The sequence below is a fragment of the Cyrtonyx montezumae genome, unplaced genomic scaffold (assembly GCF_038088225.1).
Source record: "Cyrtonyx montezumae isolate F1298 unplaced genomic scaffold, pur_monq_1.0 scaffold_23, whole genome shotgun sequence".
NCBI classification, from domain to species: Eukaryota; Metazoa; Chordata; class Aves; order Galliformes; family Odontophoridae; genus Cyrtonyx; species Cyrtonyx montezumae.
Genome location: NW_027071970.1, coordinates 5,111,591 through 5,132,481, shown reverse-complemented (window position 1 = coordinate 5,132,481; position 20,891 = coordinate 5,111,591). Strand labels below are relative to the sequence as shown.

At 40.4% G+C, this 20,891-nt stretch overlaps 1 protein-coding gene across 1 annotated transcript in view; it reads left to right on the top strand.

Annotated features, from left to right (window-relative positions):
* Positions 1-20,891, top strand: part of ZNRF3 (zinc and ring finger 3) — a 71,040-nt gene that overhangs the window by 30,024 nt on the left and 20,125 nt on the right. The window contains exon 2 of the mRNA XM_065738960.1: positions 13,016-13,141. Within this exon, the coding sequence (XP_065595032.1) occupies positions 13,016-13,141 (126 nt within the window). The remainder of the gene's footprint in view (positions 1-13,015; positions 13,142-20,891) is intronic.

Genomic DNA, 20,891 nt, shown 5'->3' with positions numbered 1-20,891 from the left:
GTTCTGCTCTCCTCTTCCCTCCCTCTGGCCTCAGTGAATGTGTTATCTCGGTGACAATGCAAATATATCACCTTGTTAATGAAGGTTATGGTCTGAAATGGAAAGAGAGACCAGAGCCCTGTGGCTGTGCTGCGTTTTGCCCGGACCGTGTCTACTTTGAAAGTCCAAACAACTAAACTTTGCTAAATACTAACCAAATCATTAAGAAAGTAGGACTGAACAGTAAGAAGTATCATGGATTGAAAAAGCATGAGAATAAACATCCAATTTCATAGTGAAATGTTAACAAGTGATTTGTCCTAGTACAGAGCACTGTAACTCTTTACTTCCATGCATTTTACCATCTTTTCTCATGTATTAGTGATCAAGTAATTTTAACCTACCTTTATCAGCACTCAATCTGAAGTTTGTGAGCACAGAGAATAAATTGATGGTTGACAACTGCCATCAAATGCTGATGAATCAAGTCAGGAATGATGTGTTGCCAGGGCATTTTGGGGGGAAACGTGAAGAAGATAGCTGGGTGTGTCTGTGAATGCAGTGTGAATGCTCGAGTGCAGCATAGCACCCAAAGTCAGGGCAGGGTGTTAGAGGAGTGTCTGATTTCTATGTGTAATTAGTTCATCCTTACCTGCAGTGCTTCCTAACCAGATGTCCTAGTACTGTCATCTCTTCAGGAAACCCTGCCTCTATCCTTTCACCTCAATTAGGAGTAGTGATCAAAAAATGTAAACTAATAAAGGTAAGAGAATTCCCTGGACATGGGACTTAATGAGTCATTTGCAGGGATGATCTGTATTTCCTTGAGAAGCAGCAGAAGGAATACAATGATTCGTTTTTTTCTGAACCTACTGTCTTCGTACAAGTTGTTTATTGCCATGCAGCCCAAACAAAACTAGGCCAAGCAAGCTTAAACCTTCTTTGTGTTCTAGGAGCTGCTGGAGTATGTAATGCAGGTGCACCTGGACTTTGGGTAGTAGACAGTATCATCTTGGTGTGTCAGTGTGAAGTGTGGAGTTAGAAAAACCACGATGCTTTTAAGTCATCCAAGCGTTTTGATTGGGATGCAGACTGATATGCAGATTGATTTTGTTTCTGGGCAGGGAGTGAGAATATGCAGATGAATAGCTAATTAATGTTGGAATTTATTAAACTAATCCTTTTCTGACTGAAGCAAGATGAAACTGACCACCAGGTTTGCTGTAGAGAAGACAGGACTGCCTGACCCAATCACCTCTAGCTTTAATTTCTCTGGTCACACAAACAGATTGGAAAAGGAAGGAGAATAGTGAGTTTTGTGCAGCCTGAAGTAATTGTGCAATTATTAACTAGTGAAAGAGCACAAACTTTTGTTCTAGTTACCCTTCCAGTCCATAAGTGTGTTGAAAGTCTTTCCTGAATCAAAACAGTAACTTCTACATAAATTCTTAGCATCTTTAGGTCAAATTGCCTTGTATATATTCCATAGGTATGTATTAACCTGCCTTATTCACATATTTGGAACAGTTCTAATGAACTGTGTTGTTGGCTTTTTCCGATGTATGGTGACATTCATCCCAGGTCTCAAACAATCTCTGGGGTTGAAAAGATAAAGTCTATTCTGTTGTGCGGTGTTAGTCTGGATCTCTTCATACTGCTCTATTTCTATGAGAAAACTTGATTACAAAAATATTTGGAGCTCCATATGAGGCCTTTAAATAAAACTTAAGTGATTAAATGACACTAATCTGGTTCTGACTGTTTTGAGTCCTCACTGAGTGCTGTGGAACAAATTGATTACCTTACATCTCATAAGCTATTTTTTTTTTCCCAGCCAATTATGACTATATTTAAAGTTCTGGCCATTAGTTTATTTTTTTTTAAATTGCTGTGTTCTCTGTAATTCCAGAACTCTTATTTTACTTTGTACCTACTTTCAGCTTTTTCTTGCTGAAATAATCTGTGAAGATACTGTTTTACTTCTGATTTTTTTCCCTTTATTTTCCATCTTCTTCAGTGGCATTGTACCTGCATCTTTTGCCTGCATCTTTTTGCACATTTAAGTGGGGAAAACCATACTATAATCATGACTTTGTTCCCCTGTTAGTTCTGTCAGTAGTGTTGTAGGAAAACGTAATGTAATCAAAACACTTAAATTCTTGAGAAGAAATTTACCCTCAGATAATGTCAGATAATTACATCTCTTCTTGGAATTACGCATACCCTCATAGGGTCTCAAATGCAAGTCCAGGTTTCTGCTAGAAGGATCTGTAAGCTTCCCTTGCAAGGTGTTTGAAATATTTGGTGTCCAGCTGCTTTACTGCAGTAATTTGCTCAGCTACACTTGATCTCTACCTGTGCAGTAAATCTAATTCATATGTGCAGCAGTTATGTTACTGTGCATGGGCTGTGTCTGTTGCATCTCTCTGACATGGAGGCAACCCTGGCGTGACCACGTCTGATAGCACGCTGCTACTGTTAGGAATGCCTTTTAGCTGGCAACTTTCTTCTTTTCCTAAGGAGTTTGAAGCTGAGCATTGGAACAAGTGAGTTGGTCCCATGCACTTAACATGGTCTGTTAGTCACAAGTTTGGTGTCCCTGTGACAAAGGAATGTTCAGGTGTGTGACATTCTAGATTCAGAATGTGACAAATCTAGGTTCAGGTGATGAGTGTGCTGACCAATCAGGTCAGTGCCAATGTCTCGGTCCCTAATTATTTTGTCTGCTGCTCAAAGTTTACCACTAGTGTTCACAGGATCTGATGGGCTGTATTTAATACTGGCTTGCCTGTGTAGAGTTTTATGGAGCTGTTGTGCACTGTGGATGCTTTCAAATATGTATATCTGTTTTAACATTTAATTACAGCGTGGACTGGATTTCTCATCATCTCTCTTGGCACACTTCCTGGAGTAAAGTGGACTTGTGAAAGGATTTCAGGAATGCTTGATGCTCTGCTATAGAGAAAGTTTGGTTGAACCCACTTGTGGGCTCAATGCTAACCGCTGGGTCGAACCACATGGTCACAACTGATAGCCAAGAAAAATGCACTGCTGGAATGTTCAGGTCCTATAATGTTACATTTTGTGGTGATTTGGGTTTTGGCAGAATGTTCTTCCTCAAAACAAAAAGCATACAAACAAACAAAAAAACATCTGAAGCAAAGAAGCTGTTTTACCAGCTAAATCTTTTAACTTCAGCTCGAGGCTGGATGTTCTGCACAGCGAAGATTTGTGAGCACAGGGTGAAGTAGTGCATCTGGCTTTCACCTTGTAAAAAGGCTGCTGTGTCTGTTGATAGTGTGAATCAACCAGCCTTCCCCACCTGCAATACACAGTTGGACAATTAGTAGTTCATTATGTGGTCTGAAAATAGCTAGCACTGGCCAGAAGTTGTAGATGCCAAATAGCGGCAGTTCTGTTCTCCAAGTTTGTGTTTTCCCCTCCATTTATGGTTTAGTTATTGTTGAAACTGAATTTAGTATTTAAAACTTCTTACTCGCCCACCAAATTGCTTTTGTGATCTTTATGTACTCCTTCCTGTTGACATAAATTGGGATTGAAATTCTGTGGAGAATTGGAAGCTATATGCTACTGAGCTTTCCCTCTATATGTAGTTTTTTGTTCAGTCTGGTGTAAATCACTTTAATACAATCAAACATTTATGTAATGGGAAGCTTATCCATTGAACAGTTGTCTAATGGGATATGTATGCTGAATTGTTTCAGGAGTCAGAAACTTACTGAAGTTGCAGAAGAGCAAGTCTGTAGCTTTGGCAAATGTTTTTTGTCCTTAATTTGAAGGACGGAGTAGAATCAAAGAATGATATTCAAAGATTTCTGGAGATAATCTGTTCCAGCTTTCCATTCAGAACGCATCCTTTAGCCTGGGTTATCCAGGACCTTGTCAAGCTGAATCTTGAATGTTTCCGGTAAGGAATATTCCACCAATTCTTTGGGCAGCCTGTTCCTATGTTTATTTGTTCTTACAGTGAAGAATTTTTTCCATCCAAACATAATTTTCCCTGAAGCATTTTTGTGCCTGTTGCCTCTTGTCTGGTCATCATGTGCCCTGATGAAGATTACCTCCGTCATCTTTAAGTCTACCTGGAAGACAGAGCTTCCTGAGCCTTCTTTTTCTGGTACGAACAATGGAATTCCTTCAACTTTTTCAATATGTCAAGTTCTCCAACACACTTATCATCAACCTTTTGATGGACTTTCTCCAACCAAAACTAGACGTGCTATTTCAAGAGTCATCTAAAAAGGAGTGGAATGATCACATTTATCTGCTGGATGTACATTTGCGGAGATGCACCCTTGTTTATCTTGCACTCCAAATGTCACCTCAACTATTGTTAATCAGGGTAAGGAGTAGTACCAGACCTACTACTGACAGCTAAGGAGCTCCAGTCTGTGACTGGCTGCCCTTTCAACTTAAAACCATTAACCACCTTTGAGCTAACCAAAGATTTTGAGCCATTTTCCCACCAACTTGTGGCCCACCTGTTTAGTCTGTACCTCAGCACCTTGTCAGCAAGGGTGCTGGAGAACAGCGTCAAACAATTTGCTGAATTCAAGGTAGATGACATGCAGCTCTCTTCATCCATGGTTCAAGTTGCATTATTGTAAGAAAGTATTGAGATGATCATGATTTATCTTCAGTAAATCCAAGTAGGTTTCTATCAGCATCCTGTCCTTCATGTGCCTCCAGGTACCTCCTGTAAGGATCTGTTCCATAATTTCCTCAATCACTGAAGTGACACTGATTGCTCTTTAGCTTCCTCTATCTTCCTTTTTTTTCTTCTCTGCAGATTATTGTAGCATTCACTCTTTTCCAGTCATCAGGGCTTTCCTCGATTTCCATGATGCTTGAAAGGTAATAGACTTAAAGAATCATGCTGCAATGACATATTTTTTGTTGCATGCTTGTTACTGCTTTGTGCCAGCCCCATTCACTAGCAGATCTCCATTTTGCTCCTACTTGCTATGTATTCTTGACATCTCTTGCTGGCTGAACTTAGATTTCTTCAGGGAAGTCTGCATATTTGAACAATATTTCTATTCTTGTCTTTGGGAATTTGTCCCCTTTTCCACCTCTGGTTTTCATCTAACTTCTTTGTTCCATTCTTTTTCCAGTTTCTGTGCACCCAGGGGAAGCTAGAAAGGAGGCTCGCTACTCTTCAGTTTCTAGTTCTTACTTGACATGCACCTTCTCTGGGGGAGAACTTTGAGGAGAATTTGCATTTCCCTGTGGCAGACCTAGCATTCAGGTTTTTTACCTTTTGCCTTCACTGCAAAAGCTCATACATGTTATTTCAAAAGCCTGTATGGTGAAGTAATGCAAGCCCATGTGGAGGGAGCTGATCCTGTGCAAGTGTGCTCCAGGTGGGAAAGCATGGTATATTGGTGTATCTGTTGTTTCAGCTCATAAAGCAATAGGGAATTCAAGTCATCCCAAAAAGACACTGCGTTTCTCCTCAATTATAGAGGTTTATGCAGAATACTTCTTTGAATTTGCTTTTTTACTGCAGGTATTTGAAATCACTAATAATTTTCTCCCACATATAAAACAATTACTCAGTTTTATTGCTGCCTTTCTAGTTTGTCCATGGTATTTTTTTTTGTTCAGTGTCTTGGAGTTCTGTAGTGGTAAAGTGCAAATATGCAGACTGTACAGTGGTTCTGGGTTTTAGGAAACCAGACAGAGCAGATATCTAAAGTAAAACAGGTCTGTGACCCAGAAACACCCTGAATCTTCCTTGGGCCTGACTTTTTGTCTATATAGTCTCACTTAGCCTTACTCTTCAGTGCTCTATGAGCTCTTTAAACTTCAGAGTGGGAAAATTCCTCAGTCTTTGTCATGTTCTGGCCCGTAGCCTTCAAAGCCTTGGCTTCCTCTTATAAAAATCAAAGGAAGATGTCTGCAGCTGAGGTGCTTCAGCAAGGACCTTTCTGGGGACTCTATAAGAAGATAGGCTGGGGAGATGCTTACCCTCTTTTTTTTTTTTGAAAAGGCTTTACTTGGCTACTGAGAGAATATGAAACTGATGTTTTTCTTTCAATGTTTTGATTGTGATGCCTCAGAATGTGTCTGTGGGAGCTGGAAGAAGGTGCTAGTCCAATTCTCCATAAGTTTCTCCTGTACTGAGCAGGAGGGCATTACCTGTTTTGCCTTATTGTCCCTATCTATCCTATCATAGCCCACCAGGGATAGTGCAGGGGAGAGGATTATCTCCTCTCTTGTGAGAGAACAACAGAGGGAGAGATTTCTAGTAATTTCTTATAGCAAGATTTATACTTGGAACTGGCACTAAAGTTGGCATTTGCAGAGCTCAACTTTCCAGCTGTCTAAATTGAGCTAACCAAGGAAATAGGATATTTACAAGATAGAAGTCCAGGGTCTTTTAAATGTTAAGCCTTCCCTACTCAGCTCCTTCCTGATCTTTTATTAAAGCAGTCTGTTGGTCTTTGTATAGTCTCTCTTGCTTATTTTGTTTTAAAGCTACCAAATGACTTGTTTCTTTTTGAAAAGTGCCTCTAACCTGAAACTTTGTGTGTATTTTTGGGAGTGCTTAAATGCAGTCCATACGGACCCCTTAACAAAGTCTGTTTCTTCTTATCACACTGATGTACTGCATATCTTCTACCCACTGGAGAACCTGCTGAAGAATTGCCTACTTCTCAAGGTGCAGTTAGTGCTAGAGCTGTGTTACAGGTTTTTATTGGTATTAAAACAAGCCCCCCATCTTCTTTCATGCTGTCAATGCAGTCAATATCTTAGCTTTGGTGTTGTCTCTGTATCTTAAGTACATGTTTTTCAGAGTTGTGCTACCAGGTTGCTGTTTAAATGTATCCCTAAAAAAGGGGGGGGGGGGGGGGGAATGTACTTTAATTTCAAAACACAAAGTGTACTGTTAAGTGTGAGCTGAGAGAGCCTTAAAAAAAAAAAAGCAAGGCTTACCATTCAGGGAAGGTCCCTGAATGCTGAAGGGGAAATAAAGAATATCCTATGCTTTGTATGTATCTCTTCCCTTGTTTGTCAGAAGATGAAACACCTGATTGCTGGAAGAGAATTAAGCACAGGAGACATTGGCAGGTCTATTTGGAGGGAGACCAAAACTAGCAAAACAATGGAAGTAGATAGTTTGAGTGAAGAACTAGTTTAGTTTATTGAATTCAGTCAGAAGGTTTGTGAGGCCTTGCTTTCACAGTTTGTATTCATACTGAAAATAAAGATCAAATGAGCTTTTGCTCTTTTCTCCATCAACTGATCTAATATTGCTATGATCCTGAAAATGTGTTTTTAACTTTGTATGTTCCTTATGTTTCTGTACTGCTGAATCTCATCAAGACCTTCAAGAGGGGAGCAGAAGTCGTATCACTCAGGGTACCCCAGCTGCTCAGTGAAGGCATGCATATAACAGCAATATTTCACTCCCCTTTCTCCAAAGGGCGAAGGAGAAAGAATGAGGTTTTGTGGGACTTATGGAAGTGAACTTATTCTTGCTGAGTTCTTGTGTTTGGAAAGGTAATGCTGATTGTCAAAAGGTGTATTACTGAAGGTTTTCAGACTGTCTGGGTATCATTATTTAGACTTGGTTTGTATTTCTTAGCACTGATGTCTTGGCAGGGCAGGTGTAGAGTTGGGGTCTGTTCAAACTGTGGTGTTTTCAGTGGTATTAAAATTACAGAATCTGTTTACAGCAACATGCTCTCTGTATGCAGACTCCTGTAACTGTGTAAGGCGTAAACATGATAGTTTGTTTTTGGGTGGGCTAGCACAAGTCCCAGAGAAATGTATTGGAATCACCATGGTGTGTGGGAATGGGACTGTCTGGGGTTCTTGCTTATAGTGTGAGTTGGAGGATGGGGAAGAGCTTCCTTTTCATATTGAGACTCTAATGCTTAAAATCAATGTAAATGTAATATAATTGGCTGTGATGTGAAGCTGGGCAGAATGTTATGCAGAGAAGAAATTCCTGAGTGGAAGTAGCAGTTATGGACTATAAGGGTAACTCTAAAAGTGAGTCAGAAGAATTTACTATAGGGTTTGGTACCTTCAAAGAGATGACAGTTGCAGTAGGTAAAATGGGAGTTAGTGAGTTGATGTATGAAGAGGTAAAGTGCATTCCCTGCAGAAACAAACAAAATAGCAAAATTTTTTGGAGCGTTGTTAAAAATGTTAGGCAAAAAAAAAAAAATCATTTTGAAATGGGGAAATCAAGTGTCCTCTCCTGGCAGGTGAGATAGAGACAGCTTTGAGGAATGTGATTGGGTTGCTATTTAGTAGCTTGAGGATATCCCTGAGGTCAGGATGAGAGTGATGGAGAGTGTGGTTTGAGTGGAAGTTTAAATAATATGCATTTAAAAAATGTGACCAATATGTGTAGGTGAGAGCAATCAGAAGATGAAAGCTACTGAAGAACCCAGAGGAAGAGGAGACAAAGAGTACTGAAGTAAATGGATAAACTGTACAATCTGCAATGAACTTAATAATGCTACCTGATTTAAAATGCTGAGTACTTCAGTAGAAGTTCTCTCAGTATGTCTGTGGTTGCACAAAGCTGTGTTGGTCCTGTAAGTCTTCAGATTTTCTGGAGCAAATAGTCTAGGAATAGTTTGGCCACATGTTTTTAATTGAACAGGACAATGTTTTTGACAATGTCAGATGTCCTTTCCTGAAAAATGACTGAGGGAGTACTGCTGGCATAATGTAATTTGTTTTGTTAATTATTCCAGTGTGATGCAACAGAATGCTTGGGAGTTTGTAGCCTTGTAAGTCTTCTATATTTGCCCGCACAGTGCCTGGGGCACCCTATTAGTTTTGCTTACTACTTATACTAGATTTTGCATTTGGGTTTGAGGTTTATTACATGCAAGATTATTTTGCCAGTGTGTGGTGGTTTATGCACTACTCTAATTCTCCCTCCTTCAATCTTCTGTATTCTGGTAGGACACACTAGGTTGAGAGAACACTGTGCCTGGGCTTTTGTCTATACCATGGAGTCTACGTGCTCTGTGTCCTGTTGTCTAGAAAGCAATGATAGTAGCAGCCATCACTGCCATGCTGAAGAAAGATTCTTTTGAAAGCTGCTTGTTCTTACTAGCAAACAAACACGGCTTTCTTCTATTGAGTAGTTCATCAGTTCACAGTACAATCTTGCTATAGTTTGAGTAAACTTATGTTTTAAGTGGGCACAGTGAATGGATCTGGACAAGGATTTGAAACTTTCTTCAGAGCTTACTCAGAGTGAATACAACTGTGTGGATGGCCTGAGTTCTGTTTTGAGCAGATGAATTCCTGCTTCATTTTTTCCCTCTTTCCTGGGATTCTGTTTTTTATATTCTTGCATGAGGGGACTTCAGCAACTTCCTTGGAAACCTAGTTCTTTGAGCAAGGCTCAAAAGGCAGGGGCTGGTGGTGGTAAAGCATTTCAGAATGGCATATAGCGATGAGCAAATGCTGTATACAAATCAAATTTGTAAAACCTTGATATCTCGGGTCACACAGAGCTTCCTCATTCTTACTGCTTTTCCAGCCCAGCTTCATACTGATCATATAAGTCTTGTGCAACCTTTCAGACAGATGGCTCCTTTAGTTGCATGTGCTATTGTTGTTTCTATCTTTTTTTAACTGCTTATTAAAAGGTTCAGTCTCTGGACTTCTACATTAGTGCTTGGCACCTTCTGCATGATACATATGCTTCAGCTAATACTAGCTATAATTGTCATGCATGTTCTGTTTCAAGCTGCTGTAAGCACCTGGGGCTCTGCTGATCCTTCTTAACCTGCAGTTTCTCAGTCGTCTTTGCTGATCTGGTGAGGTGAGAACATTGAGCAAAAAAACAGCAATAAAATTTGGAAAATGTATACCTGCTGAGGTATCCCTTCAGGATGGGTGGATATTCTGTCAATTCCTTGTTTTTTTTTGATTGGAAAGCAAGAGGTTTGCGAAGTTGCACTATCAGAGTGGCCAGCTTTTCTGATTTTTTTTTTTTTGGAAGCTGTCAACCAGGTTTTTTCATATAACAGGAGAGACCTGCAGTTCTATCCTGCAGAACCATGGAGACAGTGAATGTGCTTAGTGGTTTATCAGAAAGAGATGCGTGCCTCTTCAGAGGTCTCATTCATCCTTTAGGGATGAACAGGTTTTCCAGAGAGGTGGATGCCCCATCCCTGGAGACACCCAGGGTCAGGCTGGATGGGAATCTGGGCCCTGATGGAGCTGTGGGTGTCCCTGTCCAACTCTCCTGCCATGAACTGGGTGATTCCTTCCGACTTGAACAGTTCTGTGACATGAAGCCGGGGTCCAAGTCATCCAGGAAGGTCAGCTTCTGCTGGATCACGGCTTCCTGGAGGCAGGGATCAAATGGGGCAGTCTTCGTTGCATCACAACACTGCTCTTTGTGCATGATGCAAACCTGGAACAGGACTTCAGAAGCCAACCAGTTGGTTCTTATTGTGTCCCAGGTTGCTCTCTATTTTTGTCCTTCATCATCTTTGGTTAGTTCTTCTGTTTGTTTTTGTGCTCATGCCTCTTCTTACAGAAGAATATAAGCAGACCATTTATTCTGGGTAGTTCCATTCTTCTGCAGGCTTCTAACCATGAAGCTAACCTGAGTATTATAAACATAAGGTTGCTGATGACAGCTTCAGTTACTATGCATTGTTCTTCCCCTCCTGAACTGCATTTTAATATTTATATCATAATTGAAAAACTTTTTTCTATTTAATGAACTCTACAGTTATAAAGAATTAGTAGCTGTGACACCTCAGAGGTAAAGCTGTGTGTGAAGGTGGGATGCACAAGGAGCAGTTGGCTGCCATTGCAGATTTCTGTTGAGAGCCCTCAGAGGGCTTTGTTCTATACTGCACATATTTTCCTATCGTTAGAATTATGTGCAATTTGTGGCTTTTTGCCTCTAGATAGGAAGACTGTGTTTGCAGGAGCTTGGGGCATTCTTGTTGGAGATATGTCATACAGTATTTCCCTTCCTTCTTTTTAAAGGGAAGGAAGCCCAGGCTTTGTTGAAGGAAGAGAAGAGACTCTTAACCTCCGTTGACTTGTCTTGACTTTCAGGGGTTTAACTGCAGAACGCATTTTGACTGAAATCTGAAGGTTCATTCACAGCTTGGAAGCTGTTATGGGAAGAGTATTCTAGAAAAAAGTGGCTATGGGAAGAATTTCCTGTTCCTCTTGTCCATCTTCCAAGATGATTTCTGGATTAAGTGGGTAGAGACCGTATTTTTTTGTATGGACAAGAAAGAAAGACCAGTAGTAATCTCATTGCAGTGTGTAGAAATACTTGGAGTTGTTTTTAAGGTGGTTTGTAACACTATAATGTTTCACCCAGGCACTCAGGAAAAAAGGACAAAGGGTGAAAGCTGTCTTGTAATCATCAGGACTGCTTTGAGGTGATAGAGTTACAGCGCAAAATGTTCCTCCTTCTCTGTTGGTTTGCTGTTTGTCTGCTCTGTAACAGTAGCCCACTTAAAATTGGTGCGGCTCTTTTTGAAGTTATTTTAAACCCCCAGCAATGTATACAGATACTGTAACCTTGGAGAAAAGCACCTCTGAGGAGTGCTTTTGCCTCTGCCCTTTCAGACACGTGCAGTGCCAAAGTGCATTTCAAGGATGTTAAACCAGGAGCTTCTGGGTTAGGGTTAGGTTCTGAGTTATGGTTTCAGAGCGTGACTGATGCAGGAACAGTTCTGTATCATTAGACTTTAATATGGATTCAAGTTTTCTGTTGACTTTAAAGATTCCCACAGGCTCCTCTGGGGTCTAGTTATATTGGAATAAGTGCTCTGGCAATTTTGGAGGGAGCCTCCCCGTTCTCTGATTCTTTCCCTGTTTTTCTGTCTGTGCTGAGTAGTTTATCCATCAGGTGTTGACTTTAAAGTTCCTATCTCAAGCTTTAAACAGAGTGAGTTGAACTACTCATCTTTGTGAGAGTGCAGACAGCTCACAGCTACTGAGAACAAAAAGTACAGGTAGGATGAATTGAGAGTTGGGCAGAACTCTCTGCCTAGCATTGCTGAGTCTTGGTTTTTCCTCTCAATGCAGGTGTACTGGTGAATTCTGAGAAATGTGATAGGAAAACCTCTGTTTTGTGCTACCTTTGTTTTCCATATTTCATAGTAATAGCCTGAGTTATTCAGAAAGTCTGGGCTCCACAAACTATCCTTGTGCTGATACAACATGTGGAAAGGACAAGCTGGTGAAGCAGAATTGTTGGCAGAACAAGGGGAACATGTGAAATGGCATGGGATGTTTGTTCCATAGCCTTGTTCATGCTCAAAGTTATTATCTTAAGGAGGGACATCAAACCTTGAACAGATAAAAAAAAAAGTTTCAAATATTGATGCATGGTTAACTTCTTGTCATAATAAAACTAGAAGAACTACTTAGAGCTGGGGGAAGGAAGGAGAGAGAGCATCTGAAATATTTCTTGTTTCTTAAAACAAGCAACATAAATGCTGAAAAGGAGATTCAAATTCATTGCTTCATTATGTTCCTCTCTCATTTTGGTTCAGGAAGAAATAGCAATTGTTTCAAAATAATTTGGAAGCTTCTCATCTTATTTTGATCTCATAGACATGTTCCAAAGGATGGCAGTTAATACTGTGCACATGTTAAAACAAGAAAGTTAATGCATTTCAAATATTGGTTCTGGATCTATGTCTCGATTAGCTTTTTTGAGTTCTGCAAAACAGCTTGTATTTGTTGTCAGTTTGCAAGGGAAAGACAGAGTGGGATCTTTATTTGATCTTAGTTGAGGACTTACAATTAAATGTAATTGTAGACATTAAATGATTTTTCATAAGCAAGATGAATGTGACCTCCCATGACATTCCAAGATTTTGAACTGATGGCATGCTTCAGAAATATATGGAACTCCTCATATTTGCAGCCTTGTATTTTGGTCTTTCCAGTGAACTTGAATACCTTAAAGTATAGCAGATATTGAAAAGCCATTTGTATGTGTTCTTTGAATGATGTTTTTTCTGAAGGTTTTTTACTGATTCTGTTTCAGATGCATCCACTCGGACTGTGTAATAGCAATGATGAAGAAGATTTATATGAATATGGCTGGGTAGGAGTGGTGAAGCTGGAACAGCCTGAGCTGGAACCTAAGCCATGCCTCACTGTTTTAGGAAAGGTAAGGAGCTATATGGGTTGAGCAGTTCTGGGTGAATGCTGCTATTATATTTTGATGTTGCAAGTCTGGAGTCATTGGAAATGTGTGAAATGCTATAGGCCACAATTTCTACCAGTAACTCAGTTGAAAACACGCATAATCTCTGGAGTTCAGCCTAGAATCCATCTGGCTCAAGTTTTTGGGACTTCAGTGGGGTGATATTGGTAATTTGAAGTGAGTAGTGAAAATCTTCTGTAACAGAAGCTGAATCCTAGATTGACTTTTTTTTTTAGGTAAAACTTGTTCCATCTCTAAAGTAAGCTTCAAGAAATGCATTTCAAGTGAAATGGGGAACTGTCTGTCTAAAATTTGCTGCAGGTTTAGCTAATGGTGTGACCATCTCTTAAGAACTGATTCAACTTTCTGTTGAATTTCAGTGTGGTACAACTTTTTTCTCAACTTGGAGTACTGTTTCTGTATCATGGGAATTCTATCCTGTTTTAAGGAAGCAGATTCAAACTCGTATTGCTAAGTGGTGAACCTTTGCACTGAGCAACCTGGTGGTAGAAGTAAAAAGGTTATTGTGTATTTGTGTAGTAAAGTGCATATATAAATATACATGAAAGCACAAATGGTATGTTGTATAGCAAAAGAGAGAAAACTGATATATGTAAGATCCTCTAGAAAGCTTGGAACAGTGCGAGATTGAATGTAGAGAATACTTAGAAGCTGTCTGCAGTGCTAAATTCCATGACAAAGATCTGGTACAAAGATACATTTCCTGTTTGTTTTTTTAATTGTTGTGGCTCTTGTTAGTGAAACCCTGGTCTGTTTTTTTTAGTAGCTTTGCTTGAGTTTATCCATCTGCTGAATGGGATCGGTAGATGTACAGAATTTAATGTGTCCATTTCCTGATGGATTTTTGAATTGTTCATCCTTCGTTGTCAGATGTATGTGTTGTAATGAAAGCACAAGAGGGTGTTTTTTTTTTTTTGGAGGGGGGGAATTATCTTCTGCTAGAGTGCCTGTGAAAACTGGGCTCTGATGGGGAAAGAGGTGTGTGTGGCAGCCGTGATTTAGCGCTGCCTTTGATCACAGTGCAGCCCTGTTTGAGGCAATGCTGCGTGCAGATGAAGCAAAGGCCTGGGTTTTACTGATCTCATGAGCTCCTGAATAGGGCTGGAAGGGGAGTGACAGAGGAAGAAGAAAGCATTGGAAATGAAAAGGAAACCCTGTGAACCCAGCAAGCATTATTGGCTGGATTTGCCTACCAGGGAGCCGCTCAGTTTCTGCCAGGCTAATTCTGCTCCAAGTCCCTCTCCCCCACCCCCGACCCCACCTCCCCCTCTCTTTCCTTCTTTCAGACTTTTTGTTTTTCAGGCATGGCTGTAGTAACTGGTTCTCAGGCTGGGAACCCACTGAGCCTGTTGCCATGGTCACTGGGAAGCTCTTCGTGCCATGTGCTTCAAAGGGAACCTTTCCCCTCCTAGAATTCCTGTCTTCTCTGCATAAGGCACAATGGGACTCCTTCCCCTCTGCCTGCCTTGCACACATGCTCTGGCAGTGTAACTTCCCTCTGAAGGAAGGGGGAAAGCACTGTTGCCTACAAATTACCTGTTGTGTGTTTGCATCCACTGTGCTGGGGTGACACTACCTGTGTGCTCTGTAGGCTGATCTGCACCCCCCATTGTCTCCTTCTGATTACTTTCAAAGCAATGACTTTGATCAAGATGCTGAAATACAACCCAGCAAGGCCACTGCTTCTTTGTTTCAGGACAGTGAACACACTCAGAAAATAGTGAAGACTTGCTTAGAAGTAGCACTTCTTCCCTCTTCTGTGGGCTTGAAGCTCCCCAGGGAGGGATTTTGTTTCTTATTTCCCTTCCAGGGCCTTCTGAAGGGACTCCTCTATATTAATAGGATATGTGTAATTGAGGATGTGCATCTGAGTAGAGGCTAACAAAGAGAGGATGTCCCCACTACTACAGCTTCCTGTTTTCTTTGGATCAAAGGAATCTGTAATAGAAGGAAATTCCTAACAGTTCTCCCAATGTCCATTCACTTCATATGTTTACAAACATATTTACACAAATGATCAGAAGAATCTCTTGTTTTGCTATGTCATGATTGTGAATGTGCTTCTTAGGTTGGGGCCAAAATTGTCATGAGTTGAGTCTGCATTAAACTGTCTAATTGATTCCTAACCTTTTTTTTGTCCAATAGTTAGTTTACAAGAATCCTTAAATTTAAGCTAGTCAAATGTGAAATCACAGGGCTATATTGGTTGCTTCTTTTCTGAATAAAGAATGATCTAAGGCTTGAGGAACTGTGGCAAGAGAGCAAAATTCCCCACAGGCCCTCACTTTGTGCATGAGCAAAATTATTTGCTAAACTAATTGCCTGGCTTCTATTTAAATTTTACAGTACTTTTATCCAGGAATATTGTAAACCTCACTGTGAGCTTGAGCACTCCTGCACTGACTGTGGGAGCATGCATGCTTGTATTGTTGAGTTCCAGTCCTGCTTATGTTTCCTGTCCAATCAGTGATGTTCCTTTAGTGAAGCCTTTGCTGTAAGTCTTGGGAGAGAGAAGGGAAAACTCTGCAATGTGTTTGCAAGCCATGTTTTTATGAGAGTCAAAAATGCTCTAACATATGCTGATCAAATGAACATACCAGGATGAGCAAGTACTCAGCTGTTGCATGTCTGCCCTTACAACCTGTCAAAATGCCTTTGGAAAAAGTGTCCTTCTAAAAGCAGACTTTTTTTTTGCAGCAGTAATGATTAATTGCACAAAATACTCCTGAGAAGTAGTCTGATTTCTTTCCAACCTGTTGTGTGTGAACTGTGTCTTGAGTGAATCCTAACTGAATGAGATTCCCTTCTCAGAAAAGGAAGTACAGATCTCAGATGGGGTGGGTCATGCTTTAAATGCACAAAGTAACTCTATTGCATATACTTATAAGTAGTTTTCCTTGCTGAGATACTTTCTCCTACAGATCCATCCCACAAAAAGTGGGGAGGACAGACGGTTCAAGTTGTTTTTAGTTTTCATGTAAAAGGACCTTTTAATTACATCGCTTTCGTTTCTAAAGGATTAGTGATATCTTTACTTTCTTCAAAAGGTGTTTTTGTTCCTTTTTGCTTGGAGGTAATGAAATGAAGAAAGGCAAATTAAATGTATCTTGATAACCATAAGCTTAATTTAAGGCTATGAATATGTGTGAACTGTAATTACAGGGGTTACATAAGCATACCTTTATTCTGTATAATGTTAACAGCTTGATAATTCTATCAAACTTGGATATCAAGTTTGGCTAACTTCTTATATAATGGATTCAGATAAGTTGCAGAAATGCATGTAGACTAAGACCTAAAATTGAGACATTTCTAGCTAATGATAAATGTTTCCCAAACTTTGCTTGTTCAGATATTAACTGGTAGTGGCAACTCCAGTAATGCCATGCCCCCCTGTGATGGTCCCTGTGCACCTGCCATAGTGTCACTTCAGGAGAGCTTGCATCCTTTGTAGCTGATGCTGTGGTGCCTATTACATGACTTGGGGACCATTGCTGCTTTCTGTTTGTCAGTCTGTTTCTTCTTTGCTGCTCTGTCTTAGTCTGTGGAGTCTCAAAATGGAAGGCAAAGTTTAATTGGTCTGAGAAGTAACTAGCAGAATGGGTGATTTTTAAGCTTTTATTTTGATTTGTTTGCTTGTCTGTGTGGCTACATGAAGATTTTTGATGGTAGGGTAAGAGTTCAGTGGAGGTAGGAAGAAGTACAAGCGAAGAGATTACAGGAAATGTGCTTTCTGATGGCATTGCTGGTTGGAGTGTATATCAATTTACAGATTAAGGAAAGTTGTTCCACATTAGAAACTTAACATTGGTTATTTTGAGCTTACAGATGCTCTGCAGGGGAGGAGGTAGTTATGAAGTGCAACAGAAGCTTCTCAAATAAGCTTAGACTCTTTTGTCTGTGGACTAGTTGGTAAATCTGCATTACATATGCCAAAAATCCCAGTGTGTTTTTTTTGGATGCAAAAGGAGTATGTGCTTTGAGGGGGAAAGATAGCATGTTGGCTTGTGTTAAAGAATGAGCTTCTGAATCACTCATCTTCTTTAGAAGACTCCATTAGCTTTTCATTTTTATCTATTGTCATAGCATTGTCATAGCACAGCCTGAAGTTCAAGTTTCCTGTGAAAGGAGGCAGTATATAAAATTGTCAATCCCTGCTATGTTGGTGTTTGTCTTAACTGTGTTTGATTTCTGAAGTACATTGAGAAATGGAGAGAATGACCATTTTCCTAAACCACTGAAGAAGAGCATAACTGCTGTAATGCCTTGCTGTGTTCCTTGTTGTTCACCACACTTCCCATGTATATGAGGGCTGCTCCAAAAGTAATGCCTCCTGTTTTATGAGGTTATCACATGGTATCAGAGGCAGATGTTGGTGGTCTGGCAGTATGGATTGAACTTTTCCACCGATATCCATTCCATTCTGTTGCTGTTCATCTTCTTACATTCTTGTTTCTTCCCCAGTGCTAGTGGTGTGATGAGACTCAACAGCATCTAAGGGTCTCTGGAATTCTAACAGAACTTAAATCATAGAATCAAAGAATCAAAGAATTGTATAGATCAAAGAATCAAAGAACTGTATAGATCAAGTCAGAAGAGAGGGTAATATCTTTATTCAGGGAAAATTGAGATTTTCATAATGACAGGTACAGAAATGATCCTCTTAATCTTCCTGATAGGGACAAATATGTATTTTTGTGCAAGAAGAAAGTCACTTAAAAGCATTTCTGTTACTTACTCCTTGCCTCTTCTTCCACCCCCCACAGACCACATTCTTAACACTGAGCCTATTTTAACAGACTAAAAAAGGAATTTGAATTGGAAAGAAAAGGAAAAAATATTGCATGTAGGCGTATTTGGCAGCAGAGAGCATGGAGGAAAGAAGCAAAAATGGGGACTCGGCTTGGAACAGCAGTCTCATCACTACAGCTGAAGTCTTGAGTTCACGTGCATCTTTCTGTCACTTTTGCTTTATAAACTGACTTGTCCATGCTTAGTTTGCACCTTAAATTCAGTAATGGTTTTAAAAAAGGATGGAGAGATTGAGAATGGGTAGGAGAACTGACAAACTAGATACGAAGGTTTTGAGACAGTGGAAAGGTTGTGTTGTGTATGGATCATATGGTGAAAGATGAAGAGTGAAAGAGAAGAATTGGGCCAAAGAGAGGCTCACTCAGAAGAGTGGTCAAACAAGGGCTGGGTCAGATTTTGTGGTTATGAAATAGATCTGTCAGCTTTTGGTTCTGGGGGGTGACTGTTTCCATTAGCCTGTAATCTGGTGACAATAATTTACTAACTTCCTCTTCGTGTTCACTGCTCATTGTTATGAAAAGCAGCAATTCATGAAGAGGGGGGAAAGCATCAGAGACAGCCTCTGGGCACTCCTTAGGTTTGCTATTGTTGGATTGATTGCTTCACATAAGTGTCCACTTCTAGAGTTGGGTCTTCATCACCATCCTTTCTCCTTTCAAACGGGCTGTGGAACACAGCTGCTTTTATCTTCAGCTAAAGAAGCAGCTGTTGTTGCACAACATGTGTTACTGGAGTCTTTGCTCAGTCAGACTCAGAAATTAGTGGAAATTCAGACTAAGAGCTAAGTAAAGACCAAAGAACAATGTAAGAGACTTAAAACATTTATGTTACTATTTTTGAGTGCTTGGACCCTCGTGATTCTACATGCTTTGTGAGCATCTCAAACACTGAGAGGCTAAGTGTGCTAATTTACATGTGGTGTCTGCCTATGGAGTAATGAGAAACACGTGGTTGCACACACATTGGAAGAACTACAAAAATAGAGCTTGAAGTAGGAAAGTGAATGGTCAGTCTGGTGTGGCTGTGTTGGAGCAGAGAAGAGCAAAAGACTGGCAAGCAGAACCAGGCAAATGTTTCAGAACATGAAGAAAATAGGGAGTAGACATGGAGGCAGGGAATGAAATTTTGTAGGACTTTGTAGATGAGTGACGTGCCCAATTTCAGTGCGTAAGAGTCAGAAGGCTTTGCAAGAAATTGGAAAACTGGGGAATGTAATTGGAGCTGCATCAGAGGGACTCCAGTATTTGGAATAAAAGATGGGCAGATATAACCAGCAGTGGTGGATAATAAAGAAATTGCATATACGAAGAAGGGATATTTTGCAGATATTTTTACAAAATTGAAAGGGAGGAAAGAGAAAAGGTTGATACAACAATGTGCTTCACATCCTATTTGAGTTAATTTTCCAGAAACTACTTGCCTCCTCTAAACGTGGTTGCCAGGTTGGTATCATACAGAGGTGGCTGTCTGAATGACATGACAATTGATGTTTATACCAAGTTCAAGGAATTGACTCCTTACAGGTCAAGTATCAGTTCATACTGCACACTCAGAATGGAGTATGGAAGGTGCTTTTTGGTTGATGTAGGGAGCACTGATAAAGCCATCTGCAGTTCTGGCAGTTTATTTCTTGGAGATTAGAACTTGGGTGTATTTGTGAAATGAATTATTTAGGCAGATTAGGTATATGTTGTCAACTTCTGCATAGCTATTGCCTTACATGTGCTCACAGTGAGTATGCAACTAAATCTATTAAAAACATCAAAAGCTTGTATACATTCTACTGTGTTTGTCTCAATTGTGGCCCATCAGTGTTCCATGTGATTGGTAAGCCCAGACAGCATCACAGATATCCAGTTTTTCAGAGTATTCAAATGACTTGGTCAGCTTTGGATAAGGAAAAAAAGACAGACCTTAGCCCACAAAGCAACAAACCTTTTAAGGGAGGAGGAAGTCAAGCTGTTTTGCTATGGGCACAGAATGCATAGACTCTTGAGTCCATGAACAGTGTTGAAACTCCCAGAGGGTCCAGACCCTTCAACTGACTGTAAGGGACTAATGAGCCAGCCTGGCTGTTTATGGGCTGTGGTTAACCTCTTGCAAGTTAGGATTTCCTGTCGCCAGCAATGGGCTGTGACCGCCAGCACCACAGTGTTAATGATGAGGTAGGGGCTGATGAATGGCTGGACTCCAGACAGCAGCCTTCACTGGCAAAGAATCAAGTGGCCAGAGGGAGAAAAACACTGATGTCTACAAGAGAAATAATTCAAACTCCAGAACCTATAATTCCCATGTTTAAAAAAAGAAAGGGAGAAAGAAACTGGGGACAAATTCAAACCGAGTGAAGCTTTTATCTCTGCATTCTGAATAGAAGATTGTTTTTCAGCAAAACTGGCTGCAAAAGCCAGGCCAGTTAAAACAATATGCAGGCTGCTTGCCTCCAAGTAACCAAAAATTGTTGGCTCGGAGTAGGCTGCTCTGAGGAGCCAACCTGCTGGGAGACGTTATCCAAGCAACGGCCTGAATGTAATTCCTCCCGCTGTGGAATGGCTCTTTGGCAAATGAAGACCCTAATTAGAGATGGAAGGGTTTCTATTTTGTTTTTCTTTAATCCTTACCCTGAGGCCTCAGCAATACAGCCATGTCGCTGCTTGTGTGGAGAGAAGTTTCCAGTTTCCCTTTGTAATAAGAATCCTCTACCTTTTTTATTCCTTTTTTTTTTTTTGAGAGAAGTAACAAACTAACAACAAGGGCCCACCGCAGTCTGGGACCTTGAAACTAATCTAATCCTAAACCAGGAGCCACTATCTGAAAGACAGTCCCTGTCATCTTTTATTAGCCAACCCATGAAAAGTTGCTACATAAACTGGAGTACTGGGGT